Source organism: Cervus elaphus, chromosome 11 (genome assembly GCF_910594005.1).
Source record: "Cervus elaphus chromosome 11, mCerEla1.1, whole genome shotgun sequence".
NCBI classification, from domain to species: domain Eukaryota; kingdom Metazoa; phylum Chordata; class Mammalia; order Artiodactyla; family Cervidae; genus Cervus; species Cervus elaphus.
Window position 1 is genome coordinate 100068130 of NC_057825.1, and position 15825 is coordinate 100083954.

General features: G+C 46.5%; 1 protein-coding gene across 1 annotated transcript; it reads right to left on the reverse strand.

Annotated features, from left to right (window-relative positions):
• Positions 1 to 3007: 3007 nt before the first annotated feature.
• ITPRIPL1 (ITPRIP like 1) lies at positions 3008 to 7643 on the reverse strand. The gene is made up of 3 exons (XM_043918716.1): positions 7369 to 7643; positions 7081 to 7182; positions 3008 to 6239 (listed from the first exon to the last, which is right to left on the reverse strand). Exon 3 carries the CDS (start codon positions 6223 to 6225, stop codon positions 4582 to 4584), a length of 1644 nt encoding a protein of 547 aa, XP_043774651.1. The 5' UTR covers positions 6226 to 6239; positions 7081 to 7182; positions 7369 to 7643; the 3' UTR covers positions 3008 to 4581.
• Positions 7644 to 15825: the final 8182 nt, after the last annotated feature.

Genomic DNA, 15825 nt, shown 5'->3' on the forward strand with positions numbered 1-15825 from the left:
GGCTCCCAGTGACCACCTTCAAATCTTTTGTATAAGGCAGTGTTCAATAGAAGAAAGAAAACAAGTTTACCCAGGAGCCATCCTGGACACCTCCTCTCCCTCACTCGATCCGCTCAATCCATTGCTGGACTCTAGTTGCTAAAAGTCTCTTCAGTCCTACATCTCTTTGCATCCACGTTTCCTTCCTGCTGGTCCGCAGCAGCTGCAAACCACCCCTGACCCCCTTCTCCTGGGGCCCAGGGTGGTGTTTCCTAAGTTCAGGATCCTTTTCATCTTCATCTTCACCCAGTTAGCTCCCATCAGGTTTCAGCTCACGTCACTTCCTCAGGGAGGCCTTCCCTGATACACTCACGTGTCCTTACTGGAACTTGTCACCCTTGGGGTTTTTTGTTTTTGTGTTTTTCTTTGGCTGCACTGTGTCACATGCCACGCAGCACGCGGGATCTTAGTTCCCTGACCAGGGATGGAACCCAGTGCCCCCTGCAGTGAAGGCACGGATTCTTATACACTGAACTTCCAGGGAAATCCCTACCTTTTGTAATTTTACATTTGCTGGGGTGACTATTTTGTATCTGTCTCCTCTATAGACTGTCATCTCCATGAGGTCAAAGCGTGTCTTTGCTCACCATTGTTTTCCCAGGGCTTGGTGCTAGCCCTGGACATAGCAAGTGCTTAAATACATATTGAATGAGCAAAGTTGGAAGACAAATTTAAATCCTGGGTTGGGCATCTTAACCTCTGGGCCACATGTTCTTCCCCCTTTATAAAGGGGTGATGCTAATACCCCCCTTTCATTAGGCTTTATGAGGAATTAGATAATAGATCCTCTGAGCACATGGACTCAGCATATGCTCAGGTTCCAGCTATTGTTCTCTATGTGCATTTGTGAAAGGAAGTGGGAATGGGTTGTGATCCTCTGGATTCTGTGCGTGCACCATCTGAGAGCCGGGAGTTTGGGAGGCTGGCAGGTGGCACTGAACCCAAAGCCTCTGAAGAACTGGCTTGGAACGCCTGACAGAAGGCTCCTAGCAGACCCATGAAGCTGTTCACTGGTTATAATGGAGCCTCCTGAGCAGACTGCTTGGGGCTCTGCATGCAAGGAGGCAGTGCCAACTCCACCCCCTGCATCTCTGAGCCAGGCCCGCCTGCTGCAGACAGGTCTTGCACCTCCCGTTGTGAATGCCGTCTTTGTTTGGGGGCATTAGGACTACAGCGGGTGCCAAGAGATGGATTCATCAGTGGTGTGCAAAACTCAGCTCTGCTGTCTACAAGAGTGAAAGTACTGGGGCCCCTCCTCCACCCCTCATCAGCCAGAGACGTGCTGGAGCCATTTCCCCTTTCCTATTTTTCACTCCTCACCCAGATTCTGCTTCCTCAAACTGAATGCCAAACAGCCTTAGTTTAGGTGAGGAATAATAGCGTTGTCAGTTGGCTACCTGTACAAGCAACCTTTTAGCTTAAATTTGCCCAGATCTTCCAGCCTGCAGCTGGCTCATATCATAATGTACATAATGTAGTTCCTGATGTAAACCACCACATCATTGGGGTTCAACACGTAGCTGAAATGGCTCTGTGCAAATACCTTTTTCTATGTGGTATGAAATTTCTGACCTAAAGACTGAATGAAGAACCAACAATTTCTAATCTTCCAGAATTCCCAAACAATAATATACTACCTTTTATCTTAAAATTAATGTAGTGCTTTTTGCTTTTCAAAACTCTGTAAACCCTACGTCTTGATTTATTCCCAAGACTATGCTGGAAGGTGGTAGGATGGGTACTTCCTTCTAGTCTCTGCCACTTACGAGCTATGTTACTGGGAAAAGTTGTATCCTCCTTTTTTTAAAAAAAAATGTATTTGGCTGTGGCACTTGGGTTCTTCGTTGTGGCATGCATGATCTTTAGTTGTGGCATGTAGAATCTTTATTTTTTAAAATATTATTTATTTATGCAGATCTTTAGTTGCAGCATGTGAACTCTTAGGCACAGCATGTGGGATCTAGTTCCCTGAAAAGGGATCGAACCTAGGCCCCCCTGCATTGAGAGCATGGGGTCTTAACCACTGGACCACCAGGAAAGTGAAAGTGAAGTCGCTCAGTCATGTCCGACTCTTTGCGACCCCATGGACTGTAGCCTACCAGGCTTCTCCATCCATGGGGTTTTCCAGGCAAGAATACTGGAGTGGGTTGCCATTTCCTCCTCCAGATCTTCCCGACCCAGGGATTGAACCTGGGTCTTCCACATTGTAGGCAGACGCTTTACTGTCTGAGCCACCAGGAAAGTCCCTGTATATTCCTTCTGAGTCCCAGCTTACTCCTAGGTAAGATGAGGGGTTAAAGCACCCACTTCACGGGGTTATAGTATGAGGATTAAATGAATTACCAGATGTGTCTGGACCATTGGCAATGCTCAATGAACACTAAGTATTCCCATTACTATAACTGCTGTTGTATCCTGGGTACTAGCCAGATATTGTTTGAGAATAAAACTTAGCTTCCTAAATATCTGGAAGTTTCCCCTTTTATTGTAGAAATATTCCCAGAGCCCAACATCTCTGTTCTTCTCATTACTACTTGTTTTTCCTATACTTTCTTATATTCTCTGCCCCACCCAAGCTTTGCTGACTATTCCCTTTGTATTCTTCTGCCCACTCATAACTTTACATTTTCTTCCTTGTCTCCTCCTAGACTAGAAACCACCCAGTCCTAGATCCACCTTCTTTCTACCTGACAAACATATGCCTTATGGAGTTTATATATATTGCTTGTAGACATTAAGACCTTTCAACGTGGCTGAATATTTTGGTGTGGGCATCCTGAAAATGTATAACTTAGGTGTTACTTAAGATTCTGAATTATTCCTTCCTGGCTACTGTCCGCACTAATGGGAAACCACAGGGCAGACTGGCTCAACATACACTGAGAAACACCAGGAGGTACTGGATGAAGCTTTCAGGATAACATAACTTCTTAGAGACAGGCTGATCTGCTGTGTGTTACTGCACAGATTCCAATTGTTACAGAAAATAGTCTCCTTTATTGATTTGGAAGTAAAACATCAGCAAATTACTTTCTAAACAAAAGCATATGGATGTTTTTAAAACACCAGAATCCCACCAGCAGAGAACCAACATCATTGCATCTGAACCTGAAAGCAGTACCTGGCCGATACCAGCAGACGTGAGAACACAGCAGCTATTGTGCAGCAGTGGGGGCCCTAATATTGGCTGGCGTCAGCATCTGGGACACTTGTCATTTATTTTTGTGGAAGGGAGGGTGTGGATTCTATAACCAAAGCCTCTGCAGCCAGCATCTAACTCCCCCAGAGCTCCCCCACCCAAGGTCAAGGTAAATGTGGGCCCGGTTCTCCTCCTGGCAGTGCTGGAGTGCTGGCTAGGAATAGCACTGGTATTTCCAAAACAACCACACCCACAGCTAGAGTCTCACATTTCTTAATGCTCCTCCCTAGGATACCCAGGGTTTTGAAAAAAGGGGAAATATACCAATCACATCTCTGGAATCATGGCTTTGTTAGAGCTGATCAGCTTCACAGCCCCTTCCTGTCCAGCCCTGGCAATGGGCCTGGATTGCAATGACCCTGCTTTGCAAACCCACAAACATAGTTCAAATAAAACCTTGTCATCTTTGAAGAAAGAAAACAAGGCATTACCAGACTGAAAAGAAGCACAGCTACATGTGGTAGCTAAACCTTCTTTCCATTTAACAAATAAGTGACTCCCCTCAGAAACAGTAATTGTTCATCTCCAAGCCTCCCAAGAGACTGTCCTCCTTAAGGGTTTTTTGATGTTTCCAGGCCCGAAGTTGGCCATCAGATGTTGACAATGTCATTAACTTTAGAATACACATCATCTCAATTATGGGACAGGCCATTGTTGACTTAATATTTGTTTGTGAATCAATGCTAATAAGTTATTTAGGTAGCATTGGAGTTTTTTTCAGATGCATAAAACAGCTATATTATATTTCACATAACATGAAGAAGGGCTAAATGAAGAAAAGGGCAAATAAACATCCTCAAATAATGAAGGTCTGAAAACTCTGATCCTAAAATAACGAGAAGCTGCCATAACAGTATTTGGGGTAAAATGGGGTGCTACCAGCTTGGCTGTGAATTGGGCTGAATTCAAGAAGGAAGCCAGTTTACAAGGGATATGTGTGGAGTCATTCACACACACAAAAAAAGAATAAGCTGGAATGGAGGTATTCTCTGGTTGTTTCACTTCCAGTGTTGCTACACACTGCAACTGCACCGTCCCCTCCAGATCTCAACTCTTTAGCAGCAAGACAATCCCATAACATCCATTTCCCTGGGCCCTCTTTGGGTCATGATGAAAGTTAAGTCAGGAGAAGAAAACTTCAAAGACCCACCCTAGATTAGCCCCTGCAGACTGGACCCCTCCTCATAACTGCTTCATGTATACCTAAGTGTCTTAATCTATCATAACCCCCTACTGGCAAGGTGAAGGTCACACATACCACTGATGTGTCTGAGAAATAAAACTCTTTGCCACCTGAGGAATCAGAAATACCGTCTCCCCCTTTTTAATGGCCTGTATACGAGTCAGTGTGCCCCGGCCAGCGAGGAACAGGGCAGAGCTTTCACCTGGGTCAGAAGGTTGTGGAACTCTTCCACTGCCTGTGAATGTGCCATGGGGTTTAACACCAGGTGTTGGAAGAGATTGACGGGCTCAGCATTCCGAAATGTCTTGGGAATCGGGATGGTCAGGGGCAGGAAGGTGTTACCGATGAGGAAATGATGGAGAGACCTCTGCTGGAGGCATCGGCCCAGGAACCAGAGGATGTCCTGGAGTCGCTGGGAGAGCATGCTGTGTTGCCAGTCTGTGAGGGGGAGCCGCAGTAACAGGTGCATGAGGGCTGTCTTGAAGTGGTAAGAGGTGAGGATGGGGCGGGACGCCCCCTGGGGTAAACTCTGAAGGTCCCGGAGACTCAAAATGATCTGGAGGCACTTGAGGTGACAGGTGTTCTCAGGAGCAAAACGCCCAACCAGCTTTAGGAACAGGTGCTCACAGGCCGCAAAGGACTCGGGCCAGTCCACACTGGTGAGCTGTTCCTGGCCGGGGGCCTGACTCACCAGGTAGACCAAGGTGTCTTCCCGTTGCACCCCCAGGACCAGGCGGATGGAGAGGAAGCGGCCTGAGCGGTAGTCCAGCCTGAGCTTGCAGCAGGTGGTGGACGGCGGCAAGCTCAGCTTGAAGTCATACTTGTGGGCCACGAGGGCCCAGGCATTGCCCACCATGTTCCGGAACCACTGGACAGTCTTGTACACGTCCAGGTGGGAGCCGGTGCAGAGCGCCGCCTTGACGGAGCTGTTGGACTTCCCCACGAGGGCAGAGTGGTCCCTGTGGTGATGCACCAGGCACAGCACATCCCCCAGCAGCTTCTCACGCTTGCACACGCATTCTGACTCCACCAGCACGCAGCCACAGCGGCGGCCGAGGGCCGGGTCCCTCATCTCCAGCACAAACATCGTGCCCTGTGGGGGGACGATGGGCACCAGGATGTCAAACTTCTGGGTCTCATGGAGGGTTCCCCATTTCTCGAAAGCCGCCCCGATGCCCAGGCAGTCCTCCAGCTGCGGGTGAGCCTCCCGGCGGCTGAGCACTCGACAGGCCTCGATGAGGTCATCCACGAAGCTCTCCACGAACTCGCAGGTGCAGGGCAGGTCCCTGGTGACGTTCTGGACGTGGTGTTTGTGGAAGGACTCCAGGGCCTCCCTGGAGGGGAAGTCAGTGAGCCAGTTGTAGGAGGTGACGGGCACCACCCGGACCTCCTCCTCCTCCTCATCGCTGCTGGAATCAAAAGCTGGCTCGTGCTGCATGTTCTGTCGCAGGAGCTCAAAAATGAGAAAAACGCAAAAGAGGCCAGCATTCCACAGATTTCCTAGCATCCAGCCCAGGGGGCCCTCCTGGCCGTCCACCTGGAATGGCCACCCCCTGTCCTTCTTCCCCAGCACTAGCTGGTCACCGGAGGTGTCCCCTCTCCAGAAGTTCTCTGCCTTCTGCTTTTCCTCCGCTGCTCGCTTCCTCTCTTCAAACTCCAGCTCCAACTGGCGCATCTCCTCACTCATCCGCTTTTCCAGCTGCCGGCTTCTGGCTAGAGTGTCCAAGTCCATCCGGTCACTGACCAGCAAGGGGTGGTGGACGACGTACATCACTGCCAAGAACAGAAGGCTTATCACAGCCATGGAGGCCCCTGCATCTGGAGAAGTAGGAGGGTGGGAGTCAGTGGTGCTCTTCAGGACGCCTCTGCTCTCCGGCGCACACTCCCCAGAGTCTCGGAACCCCAAGTCCTGGAGGTCAGCTACTCAGGAGGAACAGAAAGCTCACAGAGCTGGGGCTAGACAGGGCAGGGGCGGTGTGCCCGGGAGTCTGGGGGCGGGGAAGGAGGGCAACCGGATGTGCCACCCAGTCTCCCAACTGCTTTCCTTCCACATGGTGTGGGTGGTGTTTAAGGTTTCCAGAATGTGGACCACAGAACTGTCTGCGTTCCTGAGTAGGAGGGGAACGGGGACCCTTGGGCCAGGGTGGCCTCACCCGACTCATGAGTCCACCGTGGGCACCAGGTGTGCCCCGCTGACCCCAGAGGCTCCCTTCCACAGGTCTGCCTGGGCAACACCTTTCCTCCTCTTGCCCCGGCTCAGCCCCAGGCCCGGCTGGAGCACCCCACTTCCTCTGTGACTTCACAATCCTCATTCGGCACACCTTGTGTCATCAGACCACCCAGCCCCTCCTCTTCCCCAGTGCAGGGTAGACCAACCCCCAGAGGGAGCCAAGGAGACACAGTGCCACCAGTCACCTTTCCACCCCGGCCCCGTGCTCTCTGAGATCCTTAGGGGGCTGCGGGAGGCCCCACTGCTGAGCCGGGCCCAAAGGCAGGCGTGGCTCCACCTCTCCGTCCAAGAAACTTCATGAAGAACCAGAAGCCCCAGGCCTCCCAGAGCCCACAGTGGTGGCTTCCTCTGCCGCTCCGACCACCGCAGGGGCCTAAAGCTTCCTGGATCTTGAATCCAGCCCACCTGTTCACAAGCTCTAGGCCTTACCGAGATCATGAAGGACTACACCGTGTGGGCCCTGAGCCAGGCGGGGGCTCTCCTCCCTTTGGAACTTGTTCTTGCTTAGTCTCACCGCCCTCTCCAGGAGCCCTGTTAACATTTACAAGGTACCTGGGGTCTGGATCAAAGTCGCACACCACCACCCACACCCCTCCCCGCCCCGGCCGCCATTCATAACTTCCCCAAATTCCACGCCCAGAGATCTGAACTCTCATCCGTCTGTTTTTTCCAAGCCAGCTCAAGGTTTCTCCCGGGACCCGGGGCCAGGTTACTCACAGTCGGCGTTAGCACGGATACGGTCTTAAAGAGCCCGCGCGGCTTGACGGTCCCCGCCCTCTTCCCCGCGCGGCGCAGGCTCCGGGTTCCTCGCCGAGTCCGCCCGCGGGAGTGGTCCCGCTGCCCTCTCCCGGGGAGCGCATCGTGTTCGCCCGAGTGTCCGGTCGCCCGCGAGCCGCAGGCCTCGAGACCCCACCGTGCCCCGGGCGGCTCCGAGGGCGCCAGCCCGACTAGGCGCTCCCGCCGTCCAGGCTCCGCCCCGCCCCGCCCCGCCCCGCCCCGCCAGTGCCTGGCCGCCCAGCGACCTCGCCGCGGGAGTGGGGCCCAGTGACCCTCCTCGCCGTCGAAACCCGAGCTTTGTGTCCGCCGCCTCCGCTCCTCAGGCCCTGCGGAGAGGCTGGGGCCCCGGACTCGCAGCTGACGGTCACTCACGTCTTGGCCGGTCAGCCTCCCTAAGGTGGCGCTAGGGGGCACTGCAGGGCCAGCTGTCAACTCCACTCAGCCGGGTTCAATGGAGAATATACTTAATGGGAGTTTAGAATATATTTACAGTAAGGATGATGGTGGCATAACCAAGAAAGGTTGGCGGTGGGCGGGGCGGGGCGGGTCTGGCATTTCCACTTGCGGCTGACGCTGCGCAAAATGGTAGCTACCAACCTGGGTCCTTGGACTCTAAATCAATAGAAATTGATGAGGTCAGAAGAGGCCAGATGAGAAATTTAGGCAAAGCTGTATTGGGACTTCTGCTACAGCAGGAGAGAGAAAAGTAACAGGTCCTTCCATGGGGTGGGGGGTAGCGGCGGGGGCAGCGGCAAGCTGGTTCTTTACGTGGATGAGGGTAGGGGCAGGTCCAGGGCTCTGGGGAGAGTGGTGGCCCGGGGGTCTGCCCATCCCCTTGGTGGCACCGTGTGGAGGAATCATGCCCAGGACACTGCACGTGCTCGGGAACCTCAGAAGTGGCAGTTGGGTTGTTGGTCTTTTTGTGTCTTGCTGTTTGTAATTTGTCCCAACTGCAGCATGCATGTAGTTATTTTTTAGTCACTTATAGTTTCTTTGTATTCTGTTGCCAGAGGAGATGTTTATCCAGATGCAAGCACTGCAGCAAAGGGCCCCAGCTCCTAGCCTGAGTTAGTACAGCACCTGAGGTTTGTTGTCAGCATCCTTAATATGCCTCACTCCCAGCCAACACCCACACTCAGGTGTCTTTCCCCAACTCCTTTCTCTTATCAAAGTAGCTGTCATGAAAGGCCCAGACCTCACCCAAAGACTTGGCTGGGAATAAGAATCCTAAATCTGCCAGGTAGTTCAGCTGGTAAGATGAGTGGGTGAAAGAGAACTTTACAAAGTGTCAAGACCAGATGAGCTTATGATTCGCTAAGAAATGCCAATGGAATGGGCTTTTTAGAAAGGATCTTTAGGGGTTTTCTGGGTGGTCCAGTGGTTGAGACTCCGTGCATCCATTGCAGGGGATAAAGATTCGATCCCTGGTTGGGGTTAGATCCTGTATGCTTCACAGTGTGGCCAAAAAATTTAAAAATGAAGAAAAAGACCTTTAGAGACTCAGAAGGAATCTTAGCCTTCCTGTCTTGTGTTGACTGTCCAAGGAGAAAAGGAAGATTTCATTATCTCTCCACAATTACTAATTGAAATCCTTCTGCTGAAAGATGAATTTCACACCTCCTAGCCAGTGGTTAGGGATGCAGAATGTCCCTATGCAGAAGGGATGTCAAACAACTTGGATGGTACTTCCAAAAATACTGACTTATGGTGGAGGGGGAAGGATTCTTTTCACTGGCCATTATTGAAGTTCCAAAGTTACTCTTTATAAACTTTCATGATGAAGATAGACCACCGGTTCCTGCTACTAAGCATCAGTGCAATCAATCAATGATAATGAAATTATTATTTTAAAATTGATGACATGACAATGTCAGGGTGAAAAAAATACATTTCAAAGTGGGCAGAACAATGGGTTTTAAAGTCATGTGTTCAAAGGTGTGTTTTCATGATCAACTAAGGGTTTGTTTTTAAAATGATTGTCAGGTTAGGAGACATTTGCTAATTGATGGTCTGCACAGAAATGAAGTTATATGTTATACCAAATTAGAGACTCCAAATTAGAGACCTACTAATCCATTTAAGAGCTTCCCTGGTGGCTCAGATGGTAAAGAAGTCCCTGCCAATGCAAGACACGCATGTTCGATCCCTATTTTGGGAAGATCCCCTGGAGAAGGGAATAGCAACCCACTCCAGTATTCTTGCCTGGAGAATTCCATAGATTGCACATCAACAAAAAGCCCTCTAGCGGTGAACACTTCTTGGTCTGATTTCTAGTGATTTTTCTTCTTCAACATGATGAAGTTGGCCTCAGTCAGTGGGGTTAATAGGAAACCAAGCTGTTTGGACGCCTTGTCATTCACACTAATTGGTGATTGTACACAAATGACACAAGAATAAACGGTAGAAGCAGCCACTCATTTAAAAAATATATAGCAGCTTTCCCCCAGAATAAATTTAATAAATTTATTTTCAACATTAAAAAATAAATATGCAGAAAGTAAGTACCCACATAATTTACTCGATTCTCCCTCCTAGCCCGTACAATCTAAAATTTATTGAAAACTATTATACTGATGAGAACAATTGCTCAAAGACTTGAAAACATTGGGAGAGAGATCAATAATCAATTAAAAAACAAGGCAAATGATTTTGAGTGGTTTTCCCAGAATTAACGAACCTACAGATATTATTGATACTGTTCAATTGTTGCTATTTATTCAAGAAGCCAGAGCAGAGTTTGTACTTACTGAAATAGACTTCATGAATATCTGCATGGAACAGCTAAAGGCAAGAATATTTCAAAGGTGATAAAACACTAATTGAGTACAACCTGAAGTAGAATCTGCTAGTATGTGTCACATCTGATGTTGGGAAAAATATTTGTGGAACAGGAAAAGTCTTCAATGAACAAATTTACAAAACTAGTGAGAAGGTATTTAAAGCCCATGATTATTCATCCTGTTATTCATCGGCAGGTATTTTGTGTAAAATGTTTGAACCCATCATGTTTCAGTGATCAACAGTGTCAACAGTGAACTTACCTTATTCTCGTGGACTTAAAAATCATCAGTTCTTTGAATTTTCTTCAGAAATAGAAGCTGAATATACTGACTTGCCCTACCACACAGCAGTTTGCAGTTTTTTCAAGATTGGAGCTGTGATAACATTTTTCTCTCCGAAACTGTCCTCAAGTACTTTGCTCAAACACTGAGTGGCTTTGGAAATTAGTTTTTGTTGCAGACTTGATATTGTTTCTTAGTGAGGTCAACCTAAAATTACAAGGCAAAATGGTAATTATGTGAAATTTATTCTGTGATAAAGTCATTTCAACAAACTGAATCACAAGTAATAGCAAGCTGCTCAATACACTTCCCATGCTGTCAAAAGATAAAACAAGAAGCAGGATGTCCATTCCCACATAAATCTGCAGCAGATATATTTTCTGAATGATTTCTGAACTGCAATTCCAGCAGTTTGACAGATATTGGTGCAAGTGGAAAGAACAGTTCCATATTTCAAAATCCATTTAACTTTGTTTTTAACTTTTAATTGAGGATCTTCCAGGTAATCTCTAATAAGTGATTAATCTGCAGTGTAATGACATACTAAAAGACAAATATCAAGATGAATCTAATTATATAAGAATGCTGGGATTCCCTGGTGGTCCAGTGGTTAAGACTCTGAGCTCCCAATGGAGAGAGCATGGGTTCGATCCCTGGTTGGGGAACTAAGATCCCACATGATGTGTGTCCAATAAATAAAATAAAACAATTAAAAAAAAAAAAGAATGCTGCTGCTGCTGCTAAGTCCAACTCTGTGTGACCCCATGGACAGCAGCCCACCAGGCTCCTCTGTCCACAGAATTCTCCAGGCAAGAATACTGGAGTGGGCTGCCATTTCCTTCTCCATATGAGAATAAATATGCTCAATTAAAATCATAAGTTGTGGATTAATATCAATTAACCATCTTTACACTGAAAAAAAATCACTATGTACAACACAGGGAATATAGCTAATATTTTACAATAACTTTAAATGAAATGTTACCTTTAGAACTGTGAATCACTGTGTTATTCACCTGAAACATATAATACTGTACATCAACCACACCTCATCAGAAAAAGAAGCAATATGTAATCTTTCATTACAGGTCAGCACTTACAAATGAAATTTGCAATCAGTTAGGATGATAGGGAACACTAACTTTGAGCCCCAGCTCATTGACATGTTATTATTTTTTTTAATTCCATTTTTCCATTCAGTTCAGTCACTCAGTCATGTCTGACTCTCTGTGACCCTATGGACTGCAGCACGCCAGGCTTCCCTGTCCATCACCAACTCCCGGAGCTTGCTCAAACTCATGTCCATCGAGTCAGTGATGCCATCTAACTATCTCATCCTCTGTCAACCCCTTCTCCTCCTGCCCTCAGTCTTTCCCAGCATCAAGGTCTTTTCAAATAAGTCAGTTCTTCGCATCAGGTGGCCAAAGTATTGGAGCTTCAACTTCAGCATCAGTCCTTCCAATGAATATTCAGGACTCATTTCCTTTAGGATGGACTGGTTGGATCTCCTTGCAGTCCAAGGGACTCTCAAGAGTCTTCTCCAACACCACAGTTCAAAAGCATCAATTCTTCAATGCTCAGCTTTCTTTATAGTCCAATTCTCACATCCATACATGGCTACTGGAAAAACCATAGCTTTGACTAGACAGACCTTTTTCGGCAAAGTAATGTCTCTGCTTTTTAATATGCTGTGTAGGTTGGCTTTTCTTCCAAGGAGCAAGTGTCTTTTAATTTCATGGCTGCAGTCACCATCTGTAGTGCTTTTGGAGTCCAAGAAAATAAAGTCTGTCACTGTTTCCATTGTTTCCCCATCTATTTGCCATGAAGTGATGGAACCAGATGCCATGATCTTAGTTTTTTGAATGTTGAATTTTAAGCCAGCCTTTTCACGCTCCTCTTTCACTTTCATCAAGAGGCTTTTTAGTTCCTCTTTACTTTTTGCCATCAGGGTGGTGTCATCTGCATATCTGAGGTTATTGATATTTCACCCGGCAATCTTGATTCCAGCTTGTGCTCATCCAGGTCAGCATTTCTCATGATGTACCCTGCATACAAGTTAAATAAGCAGGGTGACAATATACAGCCTTGATGTACTCCTTTCCTGATTTGGAACCAGTCTGTTGTTCCATGTCCAGTTTTAACTGTTGCTTCTTGACCTGCGTACAGGTTTCTCAGGAGGCAGATAAGGTGGTTTGGAATTCCTATCTATTGAAGAATTTTCCACAGATCGTTGTGATCCACACAGTCAAAGGCTTTGGTGTAATCAATAAAGCAGAAGTAGATGTTTTTCTGGAACTCTCTTGCTTTTTCTATGGTCCAACAGATGTTGGCAATTTGATCTCTGATTCCTCTGCCTTTTTCTAAATTCAGCTTGAACATCTGGAAGTTCACAGTTCATGTACTATTGAGTCCTCTCTTGGAGAATTTTGAGCATTACTTTGCTAGCATGTGAGATGAGTACAATTGAGTGGTAGTTTGAACATTCTTTGGCATTGCCCTTCTTTGGGATTGAAATGAAAACTGACCTTTTCCAGTCCTGTGGCCACTGCTAAGTTTTCCAAATTTGCTGGCATATTGAGTGCAGCACTTTCACAGAATCTTCTTTTAGGATTTGAAATAGCTTAACTGGAATTCCATCACCTCCCCTAGCTTTGTTTGTAGTGGTGCTTCCTAAGGCCCACTTGACTTCACATTCCAGGATGTCTGGCTCTAGGTGAGTGATCACACCATCGTGATTATCTGGGTCGTGAAGATCTTTTTTGTACAGTTCTTCTGTGTATTCTTGCCACCTCTTCTTAATATCTTCTGCTTCTGTTGAGTCCATACCATTTCTGTCCTTTATTGTGCCCTTCTTTGCATGAAATGTTCCCTTGGTATCTCTAATTTTCTTGAAGAGATCTCTAGTCTTTCCCATTCCATTGTTTTCCTCTATTTCTTTGCATTGATCACTGAGGAAGGCTTTCTTATCTCTCCTTGCTATTCTTTGGAACTCTGCACTCAAATAGGTATATCTTTCCTTTTCTCCTTTGCCTTTAGCTTCTCTTCTTTTCTCAGCTATTTGTAAAGCCTCCTCAGACAACCATTTTGCCTTTTTGCAATTCTTTTTCTTGGGGATGGTCTTGATCACTGCTTCCTGTACAATGTTACGAACCTCTGTCCATAGTTCTTCAGGTACTCTATCAGATCTAATCCCTTGAATCTATTTGTCACCTCCACTATATAATCATGGAATAATTCTTCCATTATTAGGCCCATAATACCAAAAAAAAATTGCACTTGATTATTTTTATTATGAACTTTGTAGAAAATTTCGTGGAAATTTATTTTCTCTCTGATTATGTAAGCACTTACATGATATTCTCCACTCGCCTCTTGGCTAGCAACACTAAAACATTTAGCATTTGGTCATTTACAGAAAAAGTTAACTCACTTTTGCTTTTAAGCATCAAAATATACACATCTCCCTAGAAATTTTTCAAGTTTTTATCTTTTTGTAAAAATGATATATGCTCATTGTAAAAATATGTAGGAGGAATAGAACAAAGAAGCTACCCTCACCCCCCCTGACCCAGAGATAAGTGTTAGAGATTTTGGGAGTATCTTCCAGAAGTGATTTGTGCCAATATTTCCAAAAACGTGCCCTTTGGAACACCAGTTGCTCAAGATAACCCTCAAAAAAGAATGTGTATGATCTTTCTGGATAATATTTTAACAACTTGTAAGTGCAAACCATGATAATTTTGAAAAGGTTGGAAAATATAGAAAAGTTTTAAAAGATCAGTTTAAAAAAAAATCCTGACAAGATGGGCCTGATAATCTATGTGAGCCTACTTCTGCTGACTCCAAAGATCCTGAGTCTGCCGTTTGATCCTCAAGACAATGCCTTCCTGTCCTGGGCTCACTCCTATGCTGCATTCCACAATCGGTCTAACTGCTGGGTCTGCGGAGCACTCCCCTCTTCATCTGTGGAAGGCGTCCCATGGTGGACATCTCCACTTCAAGGAAAGGACTTTCTCCAAGTCTGCAAATACCTTCAACAATCGCATGTGATGCCTCTTCTTAAACTGATGACATCTAACAACCTTAAGATGGACTGATGTAACTATGGACATAATGTGACTTTTCATTTTGATTTTAACTTGGTTTAATGACTATTTTGCCTTACACCTGTAACTGTATAATGGGGTTTTCTAACTGTCTAAAAGCTTTTAATTTACAAATAGTTGTCCAAGCTCCTATGAGTGCCACAGCCTCCTCCAACTATTACTTGGGGCCCCTGGATCAGACATCCTCACTATGAGCACTAGGAGAATATGTTGCCTCATCAATTTAGGGACAACGCCCCTTGTCAGCTCGGAAGCAGTTATGGAATGAGAATGACGCCCCTTTTCCCTAGGCAACATAATTCTCCTAAAAGAAAAGGGGGGAATGAGAGAGTCATTCCTAGGCAGGTTGATAAGAAGTCTAGGGGTCCCCAAGGGGAGAGAGGTCTGGGATATTCAAGGAGGAAGAAAGGACAAACTTTTTTACTTTTTTTCCTCTACATTCCTTAGGATTATATAACAATAATGTATCCTGCCTGAGGACAGTCTTTGGATTAAACCCTCTGGCTAATTCTGTTATCTTAATGTAAATTATGGGAGTAGGTCTGGTCTTTACAAGGATGTATCCTGGCTGAGGACAATCTTTGGATTAAACCTTCTAGCCAACTCTGTTATCTTAAAAAGTAAATTATGGGAGTGGGTCTGGTGAGGTCTTTGCAACCTCCAGACATTCTTTGGATTCACTGGAGAGTATATAACTCCATTGCTAACACTAGCAAAGGGGTACTCTTTTGCCCCCTTGTGATGCCTATGTCAGAAGCTTTCTCTATCTCCTTTATACTTTAATAAAACTTTATTACACACACACACACACACACACAAAGTCCTGAAACTGTGGTATCAGGGTTCCCAGCAGGATTTGATGGCATCCTCATGCTGGGTAATTGAGGAGAATTTAATAAAGGAACAAAAAGGGAGGGGATTTGGGGAAAGCTGCAAGGGATGATGGAGAAGGCAATGGCACCCCACTCCAGTATCCTTGCCTGGAAAATCCCATGGGCAGAGGAGCCTGGTGGGCTGCAGTCCATGGGGTCGCGAAGAGTCGGATACGACTGACAGACTTCACTTTCACTTTTCACTTTCATGCATTGGAGAAGGAAATGGCAACCCACTCCAGTGTTCTTGCCTGGAGAATTCCAGGGATGGGGGAGCCTGGTGGGCTACCGTCTAAGGGGTCGCACAGAGTCAGACACGACTGAAGCGATTTAGCAGCAGCAGCAACAGCAAGAGAT

Excerpts from the sequence above, each read along its gene's own strand:
- ITPRIPL1 (XM_043918716.1), bottom strand. The coding sequence starts at position 6,225 with ATGGCTGTGATAAGCCTTCTGTTCTTGGCAGTGATGTACGTCGTCCAC.